General features: G+C 48.8%; 1 protein-coding gene across 1 annotated transcript in view; it reads right to left on the bottom strand.

Moving 5' to 3' along the window:
• Positions 1–24,933, bottom strand: part of HYDIN (HYDIN axonemal central pair apparatus protein) — a 355,254-nt gene that overhangs the window by 14,327 nt on the left and 315,994 nt on the right. Inside the window, exons 73-83 of the mRNA XM_062176574.1 lie at positions 23,589–23,754; positions 18,490–18,637; positions 17,894–18,101; positions 17,206–17,427; positions 15,097–15,266; positions 11,387–11,585; positions 8,331–8,489; positions 7,005–7,282; positions 4,974–5,193; positions 2,354–2,566; positions 287–450 (exon numbers count right to left, since the gene is read on the bottom strand). Of these exons, the coding sequence (XP_062032558.1) occupies positions 287–450; positions 2,354–2,566; positions 4,974–5,193; positions 7,005–7,282; positions 8,331–8,489; positions 11,387–11,585; positions 15,097–15,266; positions 17,206–17,427; positions 17,894–18,101; positions 18,490–18,637; positions 23,589–23,754 (2,147 nt within the window). The remainder of the gene's footprint in view (positions 1–286; positions 451–2,353; positions 2,567–4,973; positions 5,194–7,004; positions 7,283–8,330; positions 8,490–11,386; positions 11,586–15,096; positions 15,267–17,205; positions 17,428–17,893; positions 18,102–18,489; positions 18,638–23,588; positions 23,755–24,933) is intronic.

Genomic DNA, 24,933 nt, shown 5'->3' with positions numbered 1-24,933 from the left:
ATAAGATAGAGCACTCAATAACAACAGTGATGGCTGTCATCATGATAACAACAAGAGCTAACATTCACTGGGCACTAACTGTTCTAAGAGACTAACGACAAGAGACAGCACTGTACAGGAAAATCCATCCAGGGGCTTGGGCTCAGGAAATGCCTGCCCTCCTCAGGGAGCTTTGTCTCTGTCCATGGGCCCCACGACACCCTGTGGAGGCCTGGGCAGGGAAAGGACCAGATGGACCGTGGAAGCCCTCCATCTCCCAGCCGTGACCCTTTCCCCAGTTCCTCACCTCTGGGGCTTGTTCAGCCAGTTGGTGATGGGCAGGAGCTCAGTGTAGGGTGTCTTACATGGCACTTCACGGAAGATATTGGCCACGGCTTTGGGGAGCTCAGTAGTCCCGTGCAGAGCATACAGCCAGCCAGTCCCATCCGGGAGGGGGAAGAAGAGGGTGCCCTGAGAAGGAGAAACGTGATCAGAACAACGCAGGTGGTCCTGCATGAGTTGTCCATGGTGGGGACAAAGGCTTAGCCACAGCTCTGCAAAAACCCATGATGCTTTTGGAAACTCGTTTGGTAATAATGTTGCAAGGGTCATGAAAGTGTTCATGTTCATTTGAACCAGGAATCCCACCCTGGGAACTTGCTGAAGAAAAATCCCTCCCTAGGAAGAAACTACATAAAATATATATGTGATATATGTGTAATTATATATATGTGTGTGTGTGTGTATAAATATATATACATATATATATATCCCTTTCAATATTGAAAAAAATTGGAGGGGCTGGCGCTGTGGCACAACAGGATAATGCCATGGTCTGAAGCGTCGGCATCCCATATGGGTGCCGGTTCTAGTCCTGGCTGCTCCTCTTCCAATCCAGCTCTCTGCTATGGCCTGGGAAAGCAGTAGAAGATGGCCCAGGTCCTTGGGCCCCTGCACCTGTGTGGGAGACCCGGAAGAACCTCTTGGCTCCTGGCTTTGGATCAGCACAGCTCTGGCTGTTGTGGCCATCTGGGGAGTGAACCATCGAATGGAAGATCTCTCTGTCTCTACCTCTCTCTGTAACTCTGTCTTTCAAATAAATAAAATAAATCTTTTTTTTTAAAAAGAAAAAAAATTGGGCCAGCGCCGCGGCTCAATAGGCTAATCCTCCGCCTGCAGCACTGGCACTCCGGGTTCTAGTCCCAGTCGGGGCGCCGGATTCTGTTCCGGTTGCTCCTCTTCCAGTCCAGCTCTCTGCTGCGGCCCGGGAGGGCAGTGGAGGATGGCCCAAGTGCTTGGGCCCTGCACCGCATGGGAGACCAGGAGAAGCACCTGGCTCCTGGCTTCGGATCAGTGTGGGGCGCCGGCCACAGTGCACAGGCTACAGTGGCCATTGGGGGGTGAACCAACGGCAAAGGAAGACCTTTCTCTCTGTCTCTATCTCTCACTGACCACTCTGCCTGTCAAAAAAAAAAAAAAAAAAATTGGAGAGGAACATCCAACAACAGGCAAATGTTAAATAAGTCGTGGATTTCTGATTCACCCAGATCTTAGGCAGTCATTAAAAATGGTCATCACAGAGAGTACACAGTTCAGTAGAAGAATGCTAATGACACAGTACAAAGTGAAGGCAAACAGAATAGACAGTATCTGAATAAGTGTTCATAATGAAGGCAGAAGAAGACGCTCCTGAATTCACAGGGTGGAAGACTGTGGCCACTGCCTTTTTTTGTTTTTATAGTCACCTTGCTGCTGCTTTTTCAGTTAAGCTTGCTGCTTGGTTTTGGGCTCCATTTCAGGACAGAGCCCTTTGCTCTGAGAAGAGAATCAGGAAATGTATGCACAAAGAGGAGTCAAAGCTGGATAATCTACATGATTCCCCATTATTCCAACATAATCTGGGTGCTTCTAACACTCTCTGAGTTCTTTTTTTAAAATTTTAAAAATTTATTGGAAAAAGAGTTAGAAGGAGGGAGGGAGGGAGGGAGGGAGGGAGGGAGGGAGAGGGAGAGAGAGAGAGAAAGAGAAGGGAATCTTCCATCTGCTGGTTCACTCCCCAAATGGCCACAACAGCCAGGGCTGGGCCAGGCTGAAGCCAGAATCCAGGAGCTTCATCCAGGTCTCCCATGTGGGTGCAGGAGCCCAAGCTCTTGGGCCATCTTCTGCTGCTTTCCCAGGCCACCAGGAGGGAGCTGGATCAGAAGTGGAGCAGCCAGGCCTTGAACTGGCGCCCTTGTGGGATCCAGCACTGCAGGTGATGGTGCAACCCACTGAGCTCCTCTCTGAGCTCTGAACCCTAAAACTCCTCCAACCTCCCTCCCACACTTCCTTCCTTCAGCTGTGCCAGAAAGCTGACGGGGAGGTCTCAGCCTACCTGGTGCTTGCGGTTTTCCAGGTTCATGTTTCGGGGCCGGTAGGTGATCTCGTAGGGCTTGTTCTGCTGATGGGCCTCCAGCGTGATGAATTCAGGCCCCTCCCAGTGCTCACCCTCAAAGATGGGGTGCAGATTCCAAGTCTGGTTGGTGCGGTTTGAGAGCAGGATGGTCTGCGTGTGCTTGGAGCGCACCTGGCAGGTGAAATTCACCACCTGGAAGGGAACAGGCACTCAGCTTCCATGGCCCTTTTCCCAGGTCTGATTTAAGGGCCAGAAGACCAGTGCTTCCATCATGAGCTTCAACTGAGAATTTTCTTTTCCTTTCACCTATTCAACACACATTCATTGGGTTCCTTCTATGTGCCAGGCACTGTTCTTTGCCTCAAAGAAATCAGATTCCAGTAGGGCAAGACAGACAATAAGTAAACAAACGAGTCTGTAGGGTAGGGATAAGGGCTACAGAGCAAGCTGAAGCAGGGCAAGGGTAGAGGGAATGCCAGATGTGTCGCGGGCTCAAAATGGTAAACAGTGCCATACAGGAAGGCCTCGCTGAGAAAATGCATTCAATTAAAGACCAAGAAGGCTGAGGTCAGGGGAGACCTGGGTGAAAAGGGTCCTCAGCAGAGGGAGTGGCACTGCAAAGGCCCTGAATTTTCACAGATGACAGGGAGGCCAGTGTGGCAAACGTGGAGTGGGCTGGAGGGAATGCAGTAACAGGAAACAAGAGCACATAGGATCCGAGAGTCACGGTAGAAACCCTGCTCTCCACTGAAAGAGGAGGCTACAGGAAACCTTTGAGTAGAGAAGAGACCAGGCTGGATTCAGAATTGCTTTGGATGCTTGCAGGTGTAGAAGAAGTTAGAGACCAGTTAGAAGGCAACACTTACGATGCTCCAGGTGGGGCATGCTGGTGACTCGGACTGCACCAGCAGCACCAGGGACAGTGGGAAGTGGTTATAGTCCAGTTGTATTGTGAACAGCCAATAGGATTTTCTGATGCAGGGAGTCGTTCGTGCAAGTAGAACAAGGTGCAAGAATGACCCCCAAACTCTTAGCCAGAGCAATTAGAAAGATGGAGATGCCGTTGACTGACTGCGGAAGAAGCAGGCTTGGGGAAGAGATCAGGAGATATGCCTATTAGTCAAGCAGTGGAATTTACGAACTTGGAGTTCAGGGGAAAAGCCCAGGCTTGGAGTTGGCAGTACCACCATGTCCTGTTAAGGCCAAGAAACTAGGTGTGACCAGCAAGAATAAGTGTATTTAGGAGGAGGACATCTAAGGACCTGATGGGCGCATTCCGATGTGAAGAAGAATCAGAAGAGAGTGTGAGAAGGAACAGGCGGCGAGGCAGGTGGAACCAGGGGACTGTGGTGTCCTGCAGCCTGGTAAAACAAGTGTTTGAGGGAGGAGGTTCATGATGTTGAATGTTAGCTACGGGCCAAGGACAGGGAAAGGTGAGAGCAGCTGTTGGAGTATGCACCACGGGCAGTGCGGCGTTTGTGTGAAGATAGTCGGATAGAACACCAGACAAGAACAGTCCGTCAGTAGGCCTGCACATATATGAGTGATTGAATTTTGAAAAAAGCACAAAGGCAATTCCGTGGACAAAGGTTGCCCTTTTAACATACGGTTCTGGAACAACTGGATAACCAGATATAAAAAAGTGAATTCTGATCCACGTTGTGCACTACATACAAAAATGAACTTCAGACAGATTCCTGAAGACCTAGATGTAAAACTTGTGCCCAGAATATACAAAGTGGTCTAAAAACCTTTTTAATAAGAGAACAAAGAACCAAATCAAAAATAGAAGCTTTATTACAAAGAAGACGTACAGATGGCAAATAAGTACCTGAAAGGTGTTCAACATCATCAGTCCTTAGGGAAACTGAAATTTAAAAACTCCAGTGAGATAGCATCTCAGGCTTACTAGAACGGCTAAAATTTAAGAACTGACCATATTAAGTGTTGACAAGGATGTGGAGCAAGTGGGAATGTCAGACAATGCCATGAGAATGTAAAAGGACTCAAGCACTTTGGAAAACAGCTTGACTGCTTCTTGAAAAGGCAAGCACACACCTGTCATGGGACCCAGTCATTCCACGACTGGGCAGAATGTTTCCCCAAGAGAGCAGAAAGCATACGTGTCCCCAGCAGCCTGAATGACTCCATTCACACCACATTCTTGAACTAAAATTGTAGGGATCAGCTGTCGTTTTTACCATAAGCAGTGTTGCCAGGGAACACAGCTGGCAGTACGGTTAGGTTTCCAGCAACAGGGCTAGCAGAGGGTTAAACCAAAGCCATTGATTTTTTTTTTTTTTTAACCATAAAGAAGAAGGGTGTTAACCTTTTACTTCACAAATCTTGGTAACAGAATTTGACCTAGAAAAGTCAACAATACAGGCTTCCTTGAGAATGTAATGCTTGAGTTGAGAGCTGAATAACGAACAGGGATTAACTGGACAGACAGAGGAGACACATTACAGCTGTGGGACTGGCTTGTTCCAGGTCCCTGGTGGGTGGGAGCAGGTCTGAATGCTGGATGCCTGCACCGAGGCTGGGTTTTCCTTGCTGGGCTCCCTCCTGCCCCTGGCCCATCCCTGGGGACACCGCTCACCTCTTTGACTGCGGGAGGTCCCACACAGAGTCCGGATAGGGTCAGGCTCAGAGGGCTGCCTCCCTGGATGAAGCAAGGCACGTTTTTGTAGAGGCTCTCCTTCCCCACCTCGGTGGGATGGTAGGTCACTTCGAAAGACACCTCCGAGCCTGCAGTGATGTAGCCTTCTTCAGGGCTGATGGAGAAGTGAGGCTCAAAGTTTTTGACATCCCATTTAAACCTTTTCCAAGACAAAAGAAGACAAGGAAGGCAGCTCACTAACACTGTGAGTGTGTCCTCAATGCTTACTGAGAATATGACTGTGGCTGGGCTTTTAGCTCCAAGGTTCCCTGCCCTGGCCTGCTCCCTGGGACCTAGGAGGAGGTGGTCAGATAGTGGGGGCAGGTAGGGGAACATGAGCCAAAGTCACTCCTTGGGTAAGGTGCCTCCAATCCCTCCCACAGTTGAGTCGGGGTGGCAAGTGCACCTTATCTTGCTACCCACCCTGGCCCATCAGGGAACACAAACATGAACGTGCACAGAGGTACTCCCAAGGTTGCACAGGTAGCAAGTTGGCTGGGCTGGAACTAGAAGCCTCCCAGTTCCAGTCCAGGGGGTGGTGACAATCCCTTCATGAGAGAGTAGTGCCTATTCTTGGTGGCATCAGGATCTGATGACCCGGTGTGGTCACTTCTCTATGGTTGGACACACGGTCTAGTTAGGAGGCCGAGGATAGCAACTGTAGGCTGGGGCCTCTAGTACCAGGGCTGCCATGTTGCAGTCCTTGGGGTGAAGGGTGCCCCTGGAGCGTGCCGTGCACAGCCTGCACAGCTATGCCCGTGTGACTGAGCAGCCAGGAGGAAGAGTCAGGGAAGAGCTGCCCTGGACACCTGGGTTCTAACCCCACCTTCTTCACTTCAGGCTGTGTGCTCTTGGTCAAGTAACCTAACCTCTCTGGGCCTCAACTTCAACTGTGAAACGGGATGATAGGTGTCTCGTTTAGAATTAGTGACAACTAAATGGGCTGCTATACGTAAGACTGCTCCACATTGCACCTGCACACAGTAAGTTCTTGCTGCGTGCACGGTTTTGGAAAAGTGACTTAATCTCTGTACCTCAGTCCCCTCATCTGTCCAACGGATCTGTGGAAGTACTGGTTTGATAGTGTTGCTGCTGGGATTCACTGACATGAACCATGTAAAGGGCACATAACAGGAACTGGGCAAGTGCTTGCAATCTTATTAATATTTTTTTTGACAGGTAGAGTTAGACAGTGAGACACAGAGAGAAAGGTCGTCCTTCCATTGGTTCACTCCCAAAACGGCCACTACGGCCGGCGCGCTGAGCCAATCTGAAGCCAGGAGCCAGGTGCTTCCTCCTGGTCTCCCATGTGGGTGCAGGGCCCAAGCACTTGGGCCATCCTCCACTGCCTTCCCGGGCCACAGCTGGACTGGAAGAGGAGCAACTGGGACAGAATCCGGTGCCCCAACCTGGACTAGAACCAGGGGTGCCGGTGCCTCAGGTGGAGGATTAGCCAAGTGAGCCACGGCACCGGCCGCAATCTTATTAATATTAGCAGTGATCATCCTGGTGAGACACTGCTGGATGTAGAAGGGACAGTAGAGGAATAGCTTGGGGTAGGCACTGTGGCATAGCTGGTAAAGCCATCACCTGCGACACCAGCATCCCATATGGATGCCAATTCGAGTTCCAGCTGCTCAACTTCCAATACAGCTCCCTGCTAATGTGCCTGAGAAAAGCAGCAGAAGATGGTCCAAGTGCTTGGGCCCTTGCACTCACATGGAAGACCCAGATGAAGCTCCTGGTTCCTAGATTCACTCTGGCCCAGCTCTAGCCATTGTGGACATTTAGGGAGTGACCCAGTGGATGGGAGAGCTCTCTGTGTCTCTCTGTGACTCTGCCTTTCAAATAAATAAAATAAAAAAAATTTTTAAAAGAAGCGGCTGCATTTGCCAAATGAGCACATGGTCCGGGGCACATCCAAGGAAGGAGACCCTCGCTGCAGCCTTGGGCTGGAAGGCGCTCCCCTACCTTGCACCCACGTCGCCAGTGTTCAACATGAGGATGCGTCGTGTGGCCTGCGTCTGGTACACGACCGGTCCAAAGGGAAGATGCTCCTGGTCCAGGGAGATCTCCAGGGCCTGGCAGCAGCCGCTGAGCAGGAAGAGGGGGCGCAGGAGCCCCACGCACTCCATGAACACCTCCTCGGAGAAGGGGGGGACTCGCTTCTTCGGGGCAAAGGTGACTTCCAGCTTGCAGACCTCCTTGGGCTTCAGGGTGATGTTCTGGAAGGGCACCAAGGTGATGACCTGGACAAAACAACAGGGCTGAGCGGCGGAGGCGGGAGGCTCCCGGCGCCTTGACTTCCTGAGGCTGCGCCCGTCCAGGGCTCAGACCTCTCCCCTGCTCTCCCCACAGCTCAGGGACTTTCAGCGACTGCTCTGTGGTGAAGATTAAGGTCAGCTGACACAACGTGTGCTGCCTGGCCAGGCCTCTGATCGGCGCTGATTCCCTTCCTCCCTTTTGCTAACTCACCGTGGGTCTTTCATTCTTCTTTCTTCCCCGCAGGTAGCAGGAGAAAGCAAACACCCAGAATTCAAAATCACCATTTTCTTTTCTTTTTCTTTTTTGACAGGCAGAGTTAGACAGTGAGAGAGAGAGAGAGACAGAGAGAAAGGTCTTCCTTCCGTTGGTTCACCCCCCAAATGGCCGCCATGGCTGGCGCTGTGCCGATCTGAAGCCAGGAGCCAGGTGCTTCTTCCTGGTCTCCCATGCGGGTGCAGGGCCCAAGCACTTGGGCCATCCTCCACTGCCTTCCCGGGCCACAGCAGAGAGCTGGCCTGGAAGAGGGGCAACCGGGACAGAATCCGGCGCCCCGACCGGGACTAGAACCCGGTGTGCTGGCGCCGCAGGCGGAGGATTAGCCTAGTGAGCCGCAGCGCTGGCCTTCAAGTTCCCTTTTGGCCACACAAGCTGGCTTCTAGGGATTTGTCTCAAGTAGAGTCATGGATGGGTTCAAAGGTTAAGTTACACGAATGTTACAAAGTTGTTTATAATATCACCCTGAATGAGCAGACACAAAGAGTTCGTCTCTACAGTGGAGGTGTAGATGGACAAATGACACTGAGTGACATGGAAAATGAAGAGGTAGAATAATTTAAGAGAATAAAAGTACTGGCCCCTCACTGTTTTCAGGAAAATGACAGGAAGCTCTCAGAACATTCTGGCACATTCTAGATGCACAAGAAACGTGAGCTGTTAGTATTGCTAACATGGTCATCCTTGTCATCAAGAAGCATGAAAGAGCTGCTGGGACCCCCACTGTCACCCTCACCCCACCCCACCCCAAGCACCAACCTTGGGTTCTTGGAGCTCTGGAATCGAGAACAGGACTGACTGGCTAAATGTGACCTGGGTGAGGCTGTTGTTCATGATGGAAACTGCTTTCTTCACAACCTGTCCTGGCAGGACAGCTCCCAGCTTCACAATCCTATTGGCTGGATCTAGGACTGAAATCTGTGGGACAAGAAAGAGAGCAGGAAGAAGGGTTCATTAGTTAATAAGAAAAAGAAATATTATGATATGTTCCCCAATGGTTAGGCAAGAGTGGTTCTCTCTTCCAGTAACATAACTTCTTCATATTAGATAAGCTTTTATTCACAATGTACATGAAATGCCTGTGAAACTAATAATTAATCCTAGGTCAAGGGAAAAGGCATCTGGTCTAGCAGTTAACGTGCCCACATCCCACTCTGGAGTGCCTGGGCTCCTGACTCCCACTTCCTGCCCACGTATACTCTGGGTGGTGGCTGCGATGGCTCCATTAACCGGGCTCTGGCCACCCACATGGGAGACCTGGGTAGGGTTTCCAGTCCCCGGCTCTGGCATGGGCCAGCCCCAGTTGTTGTGAGCTTTTGGGGAAAGAACCGGCAGATGAAAATTCTGTTTCTTTCTTTCTCTCTCTCTCTCTTTTAAAGATTTATTTATTTACTTGACAGTCAGAGTTACACAGAGAGGGAGGAGAGGCAGAGAGATAAAGAGGTCTTCCATCCGCTGGTTCACTCCCCAATTGGCCGCAATGGCTAGAGCTGTGCCGATCTGAAGCCAGGAGCTTCTTCGGGTCTCCCGTGCAGGTGCAGGGGCCCAAGGACTTGGGCCATCTTCTACTGCTTTCCCAGGTCATAGCAGAGAGCTAGATCAGAAGTGGAGCAGCCAGGTCTCGAACTGGTGTACATATGGGATGCGGGCACTGCAGGCAGTGGCTTTACCCACCACACCACAGTGCCGGCCCCTCTGTCTGCTTCTCAACTTAAAAACAAAATCCCCAAATCAATCAATTAATTAAAAAAAAATAAAAGGACAAAAGTTAATTAAAAATAAAAGGACAAAAATTAATTAATTAAAAAAAATAAAAGGACAAAAAAATAACCCCAAATGGTGCTGAGTGTTATGAAGGTAAGACTTAGGGTATCTTGATAGCACCTTGTAGGGGGTTGAAGCTAGACTAGGGGCTCAGGGAGGCCTTCTTCCTGAAGATGGCATGATCTAATGGGGGGCGAAACAAAAGTGGGGCCTTGCCAGTTTGAGTCAAGGTGGGTGTGGATTGGGGAGCACCCCAAGGCAAGGTGTCAACCTGTGGAAAGGCCCTGAGTGGCTGAGCCCAGACTTGTGGAGAGCCAGTAGCTGAGCAGGTGACTGTAGAGAGGTAGTCAGGTCTTGCAAGGCTGTGTAGTCCACTGGTGGGGGGAAGAAAGGAGGGGTTGGGCTTTGTTCGGGAAGAAATGGGAAATCAGAGAAGCTTGGAGTGACCCAGTCCAGTGTCATCTGTGCAAGTGCTCTGGCTTGCTCCTCTGTGGAGGATGGATTGGAAGAGGGCACGAGGGGAAGCGTGAGGAGTTGAGAGTGTGGAGGTAGAGATGGAGATAGTGGCAGTAGAGATGGAGAGACAGAGATGCACTTCCAAGTCCTCCCCAAGGCACTGATGGAAACACTGGCCTGGATTGGGCCAAGGTCAGGCTACACCTTACCCTTCAGGCTGGCACTGAGCTACACTGCGCAGAAGCTACTGGTCACTGTCATTCAATCAGCCACTAAGCCATATCCTCCCCCAGTGGTATTTATTTTATTTCATGCAAAGTTTTGATTTATTTGAAGAGAGGGAGGGGGGAGGTAGAGGGAAGGAGATGGAGAGGGAGACAGAGATTCCATCTGCTGGTTTACTCCCCAAATGCCCACCATGGCTACGGTTGTCTTACATTGAGCCAGGACTGGGGTGGGGAACTCAACCCAGGTCTCCCATGTGGATAGTAGGGACTAGAGCATTCAGCCATTACCTGCTGCCTCCCAGGGTGTACAATATCAAGAAGTGGGATTTAGAAACAGAGCCAGGACTTGAACCCAGGCACTCCAATATGGGATGCAGGCATCTTACAAGTGACTTACAAGTGATTGTAACTAGTGTGAGTCCCCCACAATTGTCTTTAAATCCAGTCCACATGTTTCTATTTTGTCTGCAAAGGCAAGAAAGTGCCCCCAGCAACCAGCAAGCTCCTGGACAGAGTGACTTCTGGATCTACCGAAAGGACTCTGCACACACGGAGTGCTGAATAAACAGATGGAATGACTCAATGGCACCAGAGGATACCTTGTCGCTGGCTTGGCCCAAGACACACCAGGTGGCAATGTCTCATAGCCTCCGTGGCTTGGATGGGAAGGCTGCCAGGAATACACCCTCCCTTTTCTCCCTGGTTGCTGAAACAGCCAAGCGTCGAGAATCTTGGAAGGGTTTCAGTCTTCCCAAACCTGCTACTACAACACAAACACTCCCACCAGATAAACACCCAAACGTTTGAGGACCCTGTGAACAAAGAGGTGGACAGTTGGATATGACCATTCCTTTTCCATTTGGGTAGAAGGGATGCCCTTGGTCAAGTATAACTCTGGGATTTGCGGTTGGCTTGAGACTGTTAATCAATAAAAGTGTTAAGGAAAGACATCCCATAATTGAAACTTAAGTCTGTGTACCTCGCTTAACAAAATGTCGCCTATTAAACCTAAAACCAAATGTGGCCCAGTGGGATAGGAAGAGGATGGACTTGGAGAGCTGCACCTGATCACCTGGCACTTTCCCATGAAGAACGCTTCCCTAGCACCTGTCGTCACGTGCCTCCTTTGTCACAGTGAAGTTTGGGATTGGATAGGATCTGTGACCCACCTGAATCTGATCTGACAATTCGCCTGTTTGTGTGACTGGGGACATCGTCCTTGTGGGGCTTATTGACTCACATCTGTAGCCTGGGGACAGAGACCCGGGGACAGGGGAGTGGTCTGTGGGCTGCGGTTGGCACAGACACCTTCCAGGAAAGGCAGGAAGGAGGGTACCGGCCCCAAGGGCCTCCCTACCTGCTTCTCACCTTCAACTCAGTGCCTTTCCCCTTGATTTCCACTGTTTGCTGTGAGAGTCCGTTTATTTCAAAAGGGATGAGTTCTCGGTAGCTGATACTTTCTCGGGGATAAAAGATGATTGGAACCTCCAGCGCCTTTCCTGGCTTCAGCACATCCACATGGAAGTTCACCTCAAGGTGGCTGGTGCTGGTGTACAAGCAATCTATGCTGCAGAAAACCAAGAGGAAGGTGTGTCAGCTTGAAGACTGGCCCAGGGGGGCAGGTTCTGTCCCCTGTGTCTATGGGCTGGGTACTTGCTGCACTTCATGCCTGCTGTCCTAGAGTCACGGCAGTCACTCAAGACATGGGAGGGGCCTCAGCAAAGACCCAGCCCATGCCCTCCTAGGCCCAGTCATGTTGCTTCCCCCAGATCACGTCCTGGGACCTGGGCAGAACTGAGTCCCGAGATTCAAAGGCTCACACCCCTTTGCTCGCTGTTCTTTCCACTGTACTGATGCTCTGTTTCTTTTTTTACTTTTATTTTTCATTTGACAGGTAGAGTTATAGACAGTGAGCAAGACAGAGACAGAGAGAAAGGTCTTCCTTCCGTTGGTTCACCCCCCAAATAGCTGCCACGGCCAACGCGCTGCGCCGATCCAAAGCCTGGAGCCAGGTGCTTCTTCCTGGTCTCCCACGCGGGTGCAGGGCCCAAGCACTTGGGCCATCCTCCACTGCCCTCCTGGGTCACAGCAGAAAGCTGGACTGGAAGAGGAGCAACCAGGACTAGAACCGGCACCCACATGGGATGCTGGCGCCGCAGGTGGAGGATTAACCAAGTGAGCCACGGCGCTGGCCCCTGATGCTCTGTTTCTTAGTGCATTACATGGTTTTGTGCCCTTTCATATGAAGGGAGTACTTCCAGAGGCAACGAGGAGGAGGATGTGTTCTACAGTCAGACAGACAGGAGAGTGGAGCCAGGCTCCATCACTACCTTGCCACGTGGTCTTGGAGTTACCCAGTCCACCCAGGTCTCTCTTTCCTTATCTGTAGAATGGGAGTAGTGATAACTAGTTCTTAAGAGTTGTTGGGGGGCTGGCACTGTGGTATAGCTGTAAAAGCCGCCACCTGTAGTGCCGGCATCCCATATGGGCATTGGTTAGAGTCCCAGCAGCTCCACTTCCGATCCACCTCTCTGTTATGGCCTGGGAAAGCAGTGGAGGGTGGCCCAAGTCCTTGGGCCCCTGCACTCGTGTAGGAGACCCAGAAGAAGCTCCTGGCTCCTGGCTTTGGATTGGCGCAACTCCGGCTGTTGCAGCCATTTGGGGAGTGAACCGGTGGATGGAAGACCTCTCTCTTTGCCTCTCCTTCTTTCTCTGTGTAACTATGACTTTCAAAGTAAATAAATAAATATTTAAATAAAAAGAGTTGTTGGGAGGATTAAATGAGATAAAATGATTAAAGCAAGGAGTGGCACCGTGGCATAGTAGGCTAAGCCTCCGCCTACAGTGCCAGCATCCAGTATGGGCATTGGTTTGAGTCTTGGCTGCTCCACTCCAATCCGGCTCCCTGATAATGTGCCTGGGAAGGCAGCAGAACAAGGTCCAGGTGCTAAGTGCTTGGACCCCTGAACCCACGTGGGAGACCCGGATGAAGCTCCTGGCTCCTGGCTTTGGATCAGCCCATTTCCAGCTGTTGCAGCCATTTGGTGAGTGAACCAGTGGATGGAAGACCTCCCTCTCTGCCTCTCAAATAAATATATAAATAAATCTTCAAAAATGATAAAAGTGATTAAAGCAGCCACTAAACATGTCACAGAGGACATATTCTGTAAAGGTGAGTTACTGCTACTTTACTTGCTTGACTAGATGGGATCCTGAAAGATCATATTTACCTCACTCCTCAGCCAGGTGCTAAGACACCTAGACCTCCCCATAGCCACCCTCCTCATCTCCTTTACAGGTGTTTAGGGAAGGAGTCTGGCTAGGCAATGGACAGAAGTCAATGCTTTAGAGTACAACTGAGATTACATCAAATTATGCAAGCAAGATCACAGGTAGATAGGATTTTTAAAGTTTTCTTTTTTATTTATTTGAGATATATAGATAGATCTCAATCTCTCTCTCTCTCTCTCTCTCTCTCTCTCTCTCTCTCTATATATATATATATATATATATATATATATATATATATATACACTCCAGAGAGACAGAAGGTATCACATCTGCTGGTTTATTCCCCAAATGCCTACAATGACTAGGGCTGGGCCAGGCTAAATCCAGGAGCCAGGAAGCCAATCCAGTCTCCCAGGTGAGTGGGAGGGAGCAGATCCCTTGAGATACCACCTGTCGCCTCCCAGGATGAGCACTGGCAACAAACTGGAGTAGGGAACGGAGCTGGGTATTGAGCTCAGGCACTCCAACAGGGCATGTGGATGTCTTCACTGACAACTGAACCACTAGGCCAAAAGCCTGCCTCTGATTTTTAATTAGCATTTAAAATTACACATGACATTCTTAGAATTAACACTTAGGACAGCAGCAACAGAAGTAACAGCTGCTATAGCAGGAGCCAACAATAACCAAGCATTTGCCTATGTTCTAGGTATTGTTTCTAGAAGAATTAATTTAATGCTCCTAATAGTCCTCTATGGGAGGTACTATTATGATTGCTCATTTCAGGCAAGGGAACAGACACACAGGGAGTTTAAAAAATTCACCCAAGGCCACACAGTGAGGGAAGAGCTGAAATCTGAACTTAGACCCATGATGTCCAATAAGGCAGCCACTAGACTCCTGTGGCTGTTTAAATTCAAACTCAGAGGAACTAAAATTAAAAATTTAGCTCCTTTGTTGCACCAGGCACATTTTCAAGTGTGAAGCCACATCTAGCTACAGGGCAATGCAGGTATGCGACAGTTTCATTGTGGCGGAAAATTCCATATGGCATGGACACAGAGAGCTGTGAGTAAACACAGTCTCTGGGCCGGGTGGGAGTGGACTGGAATATTCCCCACAGGGAGGCCGCAGAAGGGCTGACTCTGAATCGGAGGACTTAGGCTCAGTATAGATCTTTTTTTTTTTTTTTTTTTTTTAAGATTTGTTTGTTTACTTGAAAGAGTTACAGAGACGGAGAGGCAGAGGCAGAAAGAGAGATCTTCCATTTGCTGTTCACTCCCCAAAAGGCTGCAACAGCTGGAGCTGGGCCAGTCGGAAGCCAGGAGCAAGGAGATTCTTCCAGGTCTCCCACATGGGTGCAGCGGCCCAATGACTTGGGCCATCCTCCACCGCTTTCCTACACACATTAGCAGGGAGCTGGATCAGAAGTGGAGCAGCCGGAGCTTGAACCGGCTCCCATATGGGACGCTGTTGCTGCAGGCAGTGGCTTAGCCAGTTATGCAACAGCACTGGCCCCAGTATAGATCTTCTACTTGCAGCAGAGAAAATTCACTTTTCAAACTCTCTAAACCTCGGTTTCCACATCCGCAACATGAGGAAATACATGGGAGCCATGAAACCTCCATCAGCTCATTTGGCATTGCCTTCTGTCTTCAAGAGGAGGATTCTTAGCAGGGTAGCTCATGGCTACCCAGCTGTAGCATCAGTGATTAGAATAGGGGCCCAGGGTTTATGGCCACGGTGACTCACTCTTCTCCTTTTTTGTCTTGGGAGGACTTCACCTGTGTGGGCTCCGTAGGACCCACAGGGAGCTACCATCTGCACACTCTGGGCAGCCTGCTTACCTCATGGACGTTTCTTCTTTGTTGGTGATGACCAGGGTTTGTTTGTAGGGAGGCATCCCAGCTTGGTAGATGAAGCAGGTCCCGAAGTTGTAGCTGGTGAAGGAGAAATGGACAGCCGGGCTCACAGCACAGCCTGCAAGGCTGCACAGAAAGGTTGGGCCGTGGCTGATCTGCAGGGGAGGAAAGGATGGTGGGAACATGATGAGTGGGGGAAACAGAGGGCACTGAGGCCCGTGGGTGAAGGAGGAAAGAATTTGGGGCTTTAAAAATACAGGTCCTGGGGCCACCCTCCAGATTCCGATTCCGTTAGTTAGAAGTTTGTCTATTTAAGAAAAGCTGCTCTTGTAATGAGACCCAACATTGGCTCTTCTCTCTGCTTTTGCAGCAATGGTTCAGCTTGAAGGCTGGGTGTCACGGTGGCCGTGGCTGGTTTTAACCAAATACCCGCTCCCCATGGCTTCCTTACCAGCCAGACTCTGACTGCTTGCCAATCTAACTGGTTGAAAAAAACAACCCTAGATTTCCTATCTTTCCTTGCAGCTCAAGGAGGGGCCCCTGGACAGAGTTCTGGTCATCAGGTTGTACACAGAAGAGGGCAGCATCTGGTCTTAAATACAGAGGCCAAGTCTTGCTGGGGAAGAGCTCTTTGCCTGCATGTTCTTCCCCTTTGTATTCACTCTGGAATGAAGACAGAGGCTGCAGGTAGATGGTCACCTGGAGTTCAGGGGATGACAAGAATGAGGACAGAGATGCCAATGATACCAAGGATGAGAGTGGAAACCTAGAGAGAGCACGTTTCGCCGTCCACACTCCCAGGAACACGAACCACTGGCACATGACCTTCATTTGCTCTTCACAAACTCTTCATAATGTAAACTTTCATCAATCAATAATCGATTTAAGGAATCAATGTTCATTTTAAGCATCATTTAATCTAAACATCATTAGAATAAATAACAAGTCAAAGGCACAAATTTTCATAAACAGCTTGATAAACTTAAAAACATTTTCTTATTCAAGGTTTTTTAATGTCTTTATGTTTTATGGCTGACTCCCTAAAAAGGATTGAAAGATAACACCTTCAGCTCTTTTGCCAATTAGAGCAGAAAGATCTTACGGGCATCTTTTTTTTTTTTTTTTTTAATAAAAAATTAAAGTTCTGGAAGACTTCTCAACGAGGCTATTTCATCACATGATCAGAATGGTGTGCAATTTAAAATGTGTGGATTACTTTTAACATGTTTGGATCACAGTTCCCCATAGGTAACTAACAGCTCCTTCTCCAGTTTTTCCTTTTAAAAGTTTTTTTGCGTCAGCTTCTTGTTTGCTCTGAGGGTCATTTTCACCTCAGGCAGCTGCAGTGCTACACAATGGCCACTGGCTGTTTTTGACAAATGCCCCTTGAGAAAAGGAAGCTGTGAGGTCAAATCAAAACAAGCCCTTTCTGTGGGGGTTTCCAGTGGACTTCCAGACAGGGCGAATGGTGATAACTGTTTTAGAGCTGGGCTTTTGGGGGAGGCCCAAGCCTGCTCTGTCTCATTCCACTTTGGCTGCACTGGTTTTCAAGATTACTGCAGAACTGGGAGAAGACAGTGGGAACTGGGCAAGTTAAAATACCACAAAGCTGCTATTATGGCTATTCAGATGTTTTTCTTGAACCGATGCTCCTAAGATTGTTGGAAGCCTGTGGTCAATATCCAGAATTCTGAAAAAGTTGATTTTGACTTTGGTTGGTGCTTTCATTTCTACAGGAGATAACCGTTTTAGATAAATTTATCTGCTACTCCTGCTGATGTCACAATTCCTTTTTGATTCAATAATTTATCCTGGAAAATGTGCATACTGTCCCTTGTCCCATCTGTTTCTCTTATTTATTTTGAGTGCTGATCGGTATTCCAGTGCATGGATGGTCAACCACCTTTTAGTCAACACTTACTCACCAGGCACCTCAGCCACAAAGGCCTTTGCTCTGGAGGTCGGGGCTGTTTCTCATATAACCACCTCCAGGAGCTTCTGGACAGGTGAAAGAGACCAAGGCTATGTAGGAGAATCAGCCCGTCAAGGCAGTGGGCTGAGCGTGGTCAGCGTCTGAACGTTAAATGGTCTCACCTTGATTCTGAGTTCTAGGCCCTTCAAGACACAGTTCTTAAATGGTTGGAAAGACAGGGTGGCATGGACCGTCTGTGCCACATCCACGGTGCCATCGATGGGTGAAAATTCCAAGTACTGCAGCAGAGCTTTGGAGCCAGAGAGCTCCGCCTGGAAGCTGAAGTTGAACTTCCCAGTGTTGATAAAGCTGAACTCACACTGGACACATTCATTTAACTCCACCTGTGAGACAGAGAACAGGGTAGTGAAGGCAGACTAGCATTCCCTTCCCTGAGGAAGACAGCGTGGTGGATAATGTTGGGGAGCTAAGGGTCACCAACCTGATGTAGCCAGGTTCTGTATTCCAGCGGGAGCTATGGGTGTGGGCACGGGGTCTCCTCACACCTCAAGAGTAAGATGGCAGCTTAATTCTCAGACCTCCCTTGGCAGTCAAACATCCTTCCTGTATGTTTTACACTCACACAAACATTCTTACCTCTCTTCATTGCCTCCCCAGTCCCCCAAACTTCTAGTAAGAAAAACATTCGCACCACAGTGACATGAGCTACTTCTGGCGTGCTTCTGCTCTCCTGGTCTCCTTGGCACTTGAAACACAGAGATTCAGCTCAAAGTCACTTGTACCACCTTCCCCAGTCAGTGTGGAAAGAGAGAGAGAGAGCCTGGAGTGGAGGGGCTCTTACACCTCTACCTCATAGAAGTTGACGACGTTGGTCTGGTTAGGAGTCAAGAGGGTGGTGGTGCCAGCCCTGTCCTTGCACTTGACCTCTGCACTCATGGTGTAGCCCTCGGCCTTGACGTTCAGTGTCAGAGGGTGGACTTTCTTTTTCACGTTGCAGATCAAATTGAAGTTCACATCTCCTTCCAGCTTTGGCGTGAAGAAGATATCAATTGGGAACCTGGTTGGGAAACAAGATGGCAGACTAGCTGGCTAGATTAACCTGTTAAAACCTGATAAACTGAGCCTGCCAGAGGAGCAGACACATGATGAGAAAAGGTGCCAAAAGGCACTGCAAATTATGATGAACTTGTAAGATATGCCAGGCCGGGCATCACTCTGGGGATGTAAGGAAACACCAGAGAGCAAGACAAACAACACAAACACCAGAGCAAACGCTGGGGACAAGGCCTTTGGATTCTCCACTCACAAGACCCTGCTGTCACTCCCTCAATCTCGAGTTGGAAGACAGGTTACAAGGAGGGCACTCTAAAGGGGTCCCCTGGCTGGAGGGCCTCTCTCCCCTCCTCCTGTGGAGGGTGCACCCTGAGGTCTTTGTTGTCCTTTACCTGGACAGTGGCGGGATCCAGCCTTCCATAGGACAAACCACCAGGCAGTTGCTGAAAGCTTCAGAGTAGCGAGAGTCATCCTGGATGGCAAAGCTGAAGCCCTGCTCCTCCTTGTTGATGACCTGCACAGTCTCCCTGGCTTCTCGGCCTGGGGAGGAAACAGCAGGCCTCAGAGGAGGCCTCCTAGGGACCCCAGATGTCCCATAGGCAGGGGATGCCTACTTCCTTTTTATTTTTTATTTTTATTTTTATTTGACAGGTAGAGTTAAACAGTGAGAGAGAGAGGCAGAGAGAAAGGTCTTCCTTTTTTTCTGTTGGTTCACCCCCCAAATGGCTGCTAAGGCCAGCACTGCGCCAATCTGAAGCCAGGAGTCAGGTGTTTCTTCCTGGTCTCCCATGCAGCTGCAGGGCCTAAGGACTTGGGCCATCCTTCACTCCTTGTCGGATCACAGCAGAGAGCTGGACTGGAAGAGGAGCAACTGGGACAGAATCTGGCGCCCCAACCGGGACTAGAACCCGGTGTGCCGGCGCCGCAGGCAGAGGATTAGCCAAGTGAGCCACGGCGCTGGCCTCAACCCTTTAATTTCTTACCTCTCTGTAAATAATCCTCGCAGTGAATTCTTTTGAATTTGACCTTGGGTACGCAATGAGTTTCCTGTGCAGAGCCCTAACACATTTTGTTTTTCCTTTGGCTATTGAAGAACATCTACTTTCCCACCTAAACTCAATCCTTTTGGGATAAGGGCTGCTAGATTAAGTAAAAAAAATTTAGCATATATAGATATATCCCAAATATTGCATGGGACATAATTACACTGAAAATGATTCAGTTTTACCCAAATTAAAAACTGTTCATCCTGTATTTTATTTGGCAACCTTAGCGAGGATTCTAATTGGTAATGAAATATGCACCTAATATTGGGAGAACTGACAAGTGTTCAGCTCTTGTTTGGGAGCATTTTAATAATACTGTACTTTTCTTTCAAAAAAAGCTCATTTATTTTCATTTATTTGAAATGCAAAGTGAAAGAGAGATCTTTCAACCACAGGTTCACTCCCCAAATGCCTGCAACCGTCAGGGCTGGGCCAGGCAGAAGCCAGGTACTAGAAACTTGATCCGTGTCTCTCATGAGGGTAGCAAGAACCCAAGTACTTGGGCCATCGTCTGCTGCCTCTCTGTGTGTAAATTAGCAGGAGGCTGGATTGGAAGTGGAGGTGGGTGGGACTCCATCTCCGGCACTCGGATACAGGATGCTGGTGTTCCAAGTGCTGGGTTAAACCACTGCACCATAACGCCTGCCCCAAGGTCCTGTGTTTTCTTGCTACATATATTAGAGATTGTAGGTTTTGCCAATATTAAATGGATTTGTTTCTGTTTCTAGATGCTTCTTGCTAAAATATGAAAAACTATTGATTTGTGCATACTTGTTTTACATCCAAATGCCTTGTCAAATTATCTTGTTGATTCTAGTAATGTGTTATTTTTCTCTAGAATTCTTTTTTTTCTTTTTTTTTTTTTTTTTGACAGGCAGAGTGGACAGTGAAAGAGAGAGAGACAGAGAGAAAGGTCTTCCTTTGCTGTTGGTTCACCCTCCAACGGCCGCCATGGCCGGCACACCGCGCTGATCCGAAGGCAGGAGCCAGGTGCTTCTCCTGGTCTCCCATGGGGTGCAGGGCCCAAGCACTTGGGCCATCCTCCACTGTACTCCTGGGCCACAGCAGAGAGCTGGCCTGGAAGAGGGGCAACTGGGACAGAATCTGGCGCCCCATCCGGGACTAGAACCTGGTGTGCCGGCACCGCTAGGTGGAGGATTAGCCTGTTGATCCATGGCGCCGGCCCTCTCTAGAATTCTTTAAGTTTTATGTGTATAAAGTCATTAGTAACAGCAAAATAAGATCATTTTGTCTCTTTTCCCCCAACGTTTATGCCAATTATTCCATTTTGTTGTTTTATCACATTTGCTAAAATCTCAAAATGCTCAATAATATTAAGTATTCTTGCCTAATGTCTCATTTTAAAAAAAGATTTATTTAATTTTATTTGAAAGACAGAGCTACAGAGAGAGGTAGAGGCAGAGAGCAAGGTCTTCTATCTGCTGGTTCACTCCCCAGATGGTTGCAACGGCCAGAGCTGCACCGATCCGAAGCCAGGAGCCAGGAGCCTCCCCTGGGTCTCCCATGTGGGTGCAGGGGCCCAAGGACTTGGGCCATCCTCCATTGCCCTCCCAGGCCATAGCAGAGAGCTGGATCGGAAGAGGAGCAGCTGGAACTAGAACTGGCGCCCATATGGGATGCTGGTGCTTCAAGACAGGGCTTTAACCTGCTGCACCACAGCGCCGGCCCCCTAATGCCTCATTTTAATTGAAGTAGTCCTAATGGCTTATTTTTATTTTTTAAAGATTTTTAAAATTTATTTGAGAGGCAGATTTACATACACATACACACACACACACACACAGAGAGAGAGAGAGAGAAAGAGAGAGAGAATCTTTCATTTGCTGGTTTACTTTTCCACTCCTCAAATGGCTATAACAGCCAGGGCTGGGCCAGGCAGAAAGCAGGAATCTGTAACTCCAGGCAGGTCTCCCATGTGGGCAGCAGGGAGTACTTGGGCCATCATCTGCTGCTTAACGTGCATAAGGTCTCATGCACATTAGCAGGGAGCTGGGGGACTTGAACTGACGCCCATATGAGATGCCAGCTTTACAGGCAGTGGCTCAACCTGCTGTACTACAATGTTGGCTCCTCTACTGGCTTATACTACACTAACATTTGCCTCTTGATTTTGGTTGATACTTGACTTTTTCTTTCAATCCCTATTGTGCCGTTAGAGTATTGTTATGAATGTCTGCTAAGTTTTGGCAGTTTGCCCTTTCAGAACATATTAATATGACCACAGGGTTGTTCTTTTTTAGTCTATTGATGTAATGATTATATCAAAACACACATGTTTGCATTCCTGGATTAAGCTGTTTTTGCTATTACTCTTATGTTATATCGCTTATCAGTTCAAACTTTAGTAAATGTCATAATTCCTCCATCCCCATGTGTATCCTTTTTTTTTTTTTTTTTTTTTTTTTGGACAGGCAAGTGGATAGTGAGAGAGAGACAGACAGAAAGAAAGGTTTTCCTTTTTGCCGTTGGTTCACCCTCCAATGGCCGCTGCGGATGGCACATCTCGCTGATCCGAAGCCAGGAGCCAGGCGCTTCTCCTGGTCTCCCATGTGGGTGCAGGGCCCAAGCACTTGGGCCATCCTCCACTGCCCTCCCAGGCCATAGCAGAGAGCTGGCCTGGAAGAGGGGCAACCAGGATAGAATCTGGCGCCCCAACCGGGACTAGAACCCAGTGTGCCGCCGCCACAAGGCGGAGGATTAGCCTGTTAAGCCACGGCGCTGGCCCCATGTGTATCAATATGAGAAATATGAAAGGGATGTACATCCAACTGCTAACATTGATTTCCTTTGATGGAGAGGGAAGGATGAGACAGATGGGGAGATTTTAAACTATTTTTTTCATACAACACCATACCAATTGACTTATTATGAATTCTGTTTATAAATAAAAGAGCATACCATTCTTTAATAAATAAAAAAGCAAAGGAATGATCTCAGAATTATCTGGTTTTAGTTATATTTTACCCCCCCACCCCCACTGTGAGGATGATGCAGAGGGCTACATGGGGACCTGACCATCATTTCCTTTATACCCTTGGGTCCCTATTCAAGTGTCACCTCCCCAATGTCCACTGCTGCCTTATCCCTCCCACCTTGCTGTATTCTCCTCCAGAGTGCTTGTCCCTATCTGGTACACTATATAGTGTACGTATTTTTTGGTGGTCTACCTCCTGTTTCTAGAGTGCAAACAGCACAAGTGTAGGAACTTGGTGCTTTATCCCAGTGCATTTCCAACCCAGAGAAAAGTGCCTATGCCGTGCTGTGGCTCAATGATGTTTGTTGACTTCAATAACATCAGGAACTCTGACCATGGTGGATCAAGAAGCATACAATATGTTCATAATGTGGGGGCACAGGCAGGAAGGACAGGGCTGACACAGGACTTGAAATAAATGGTCTGTCTGGGACCTGAAAGAACCTGCCAAGTAGGATCTTTAACCAGGCTCTGGTATTTCCTTAGGTTATTAGTGTGTGAGTTTGAAAGATGTTTGATTGAAATTAGACTCAAAGTAAGTATTTTATGGTTTTCTAGAAAGTGGTAGGCTGACATAGTTCTGATGTGCCTGTGGAAGGAACCAGGAAAAGTTCCCCACCCAAGTCTGCTGCTGGAGCTCAGGTCACAACGCCTCCTAACAGAAACTGACAGGGCAGCCTACTGTTATGGTTTGGAGAGAAGTTGGGGTGCTGAGTCCCCCGAAGGCCCATATGTCAAAGGCTTGGTCCCTAAGGTGGCTCTGTTAAGAGGTGGTAGATACTTTAGGAAGTGGAGCCTAATAGGAAGCCCTTAAAGTCACTGGGGGCGCGCCCTCGGGTGGTAGGTCTCCGGTCATCTCCGTAAGTTCTCACAAGAAGGTTGTCAGAAAAGACTGTGCTTGTACTCATGTACCCTCTGCTTCTGGCTGGTGCTTCCCTTGCATGCACTCTGCCACGGCCAGCCTCTGCCCTCCTTCGAGGCCAAACCAATGGCGCCACCAAATCTTGGACCTGGATTTCCAAAACTATTAGCTAAATAAACATTTTTCTACTTACTTTTTTTTTTTTTTTGACAGGCAGAGTTAGACACACACACAGAGAGAGAGACAGAGAGAAAGGTTTTCCTTTTCCATTGGTTCACCCCCCAAATGGCTGCTAAGGCCGGCGCTGCGCTGTCTGAAGCCAGGTGCTTCCTCCTGGTCTCCCATGCGGGTGCAGGGCCCAAGCACTTGGGCCATCCTCCACTGCCTTTCCGGGCCACAGCAGAGAGCTGGCCTGGAAGAGGAGCAACTGGGACAGAATCCGGCGCCCCAACTGGGACTAGAACCCGGGGTGTGGGTGCCACAGGCGGAGGATTAGCCTAGTGAGCCATGGCGCCAGCCCATTTTTCTACTTATAAAGTTAGTTCCCTGAAACATTTTGCTGCAGTTAGGAAGATGTAATATACTTACCGATGAGGAGAGCACTGAAGTTGAGGTGTGACTTGTCAAGAGAGATGAGTGGGTCAGTGGTTTTGCCTACCAGCAGGAAGGGGACCGAGATATTGTGTTCGGGGATTAAGAAAGTCCATAATGCCTCTGTGATGTCCAGATGGAAAGGTATGAACTGGAACACAATCTAAGAAGACAATTTGGAAGAGAGCCGTGAGAGGCACTTCAATTTCCAAGCTCCCTGTGCCCGTGGAGACTTGCCAGCCCGAGGGCCACGGCGGCTGACAGCACCAGGTAAGCGTTATCTTTCTGCAGTCTCAGTAAGAGCATAAATGCATGGCTGTGCTGGCAAACCAACACGTTTGTCCTGCCCACATGTCCTTCGAAGGGAGTCTACCCCACTGCAGCCTCTGCTGGCTGTCATATTTTGTGCCATGTCTCTGGATAGAATGGTGGTACCGCAGTAGAAAGGAAACTGAAGAGTTGGCACCATCCCAAAGACAATTCATGTGCTTGTTAAAAGCTTCACACATAGCCCGACACAAGATGATGAGCAGGGCCAAAGAGATTTTTCTTCTCACAGATTTGGAATCAGAAATCAAATGGCTAGGCCAGTTGGCAGTGGAGCTGATGGGCAGGGATATCATGGAGTTGAGCTGGAGCCTGGCAAGCCAATATCCATTTGCTGAGTGAAGTTACAGAGCAAATGAAAAATAAGGGAATAAATGAGAACTGGTCAGTAAAAATGGAATGGAGTAGATGGGTAGAGAGAAGTAGAGAGATCTAGAATCAAAGTTCAATCTTAAAATGCTGCTGCCCCAGCTCCCCCCTCCCCCTTGAGGTTGCTAGAATGAGTTTCTTTGTGATTGATCCATCAGGACTTAACGGAAGAACAATCGTATTTGGCCAGGAAGGAACTAGATGGGTTTAACATGCAGGTTGCAGGCCATGCCAAGATGATGCAGGGGCAGTATTCTGGAGATGTGTAACATTCAGTGATACCACTGTCCCCCAAAGACCAGGAAAACCCTGGATCATGGTTTCTGCAATGTCTTCTCTAGGAATTGGGCGGCATCTTTGATACAGTTCTGGGTTGTACCCAGGCCCAGTTCCAAATAGGATCCTCTCTGTGTTGGACCCATTTCCTAGATTCTGTCATGCTGAACTAGATGGCCTGCATACTGACAACATGCAGAGGTCAAACTCAAGTGGAGAGTCTACAAACATTTATTGTTCAGTTTGGGAAGTGCTGAACAATTTTGAACTAGCTACCGACATGAAGACAGGGTGATTGATGTAAAAATTTGGAACTTTGGCTTCTCAAGAAAAGTTTGGGAGAGTTGGTCACCCTGGGCCCACTTGTCTG

Source organism: Lepus europaeus, chromosome 19 (assembly GCF_033115175.1).
Source record: "Lepus europaeus isolate LE1 chromosome 19, mLepTim1.pri, whole genome shotgun sequence".
In the NCBI taxonomy this organism is placed as follows: Eukaryota; Metazoa; Chordata; class Mammalia; order Lagomorpha; family Leporidae; genus Lepus; species Lepus europaeus.
The sequence above is the reverse complement of the archived record's forward strand: the minus strand, read 5'-3'. Positions and strand labels throughout refer to the sequence as shown.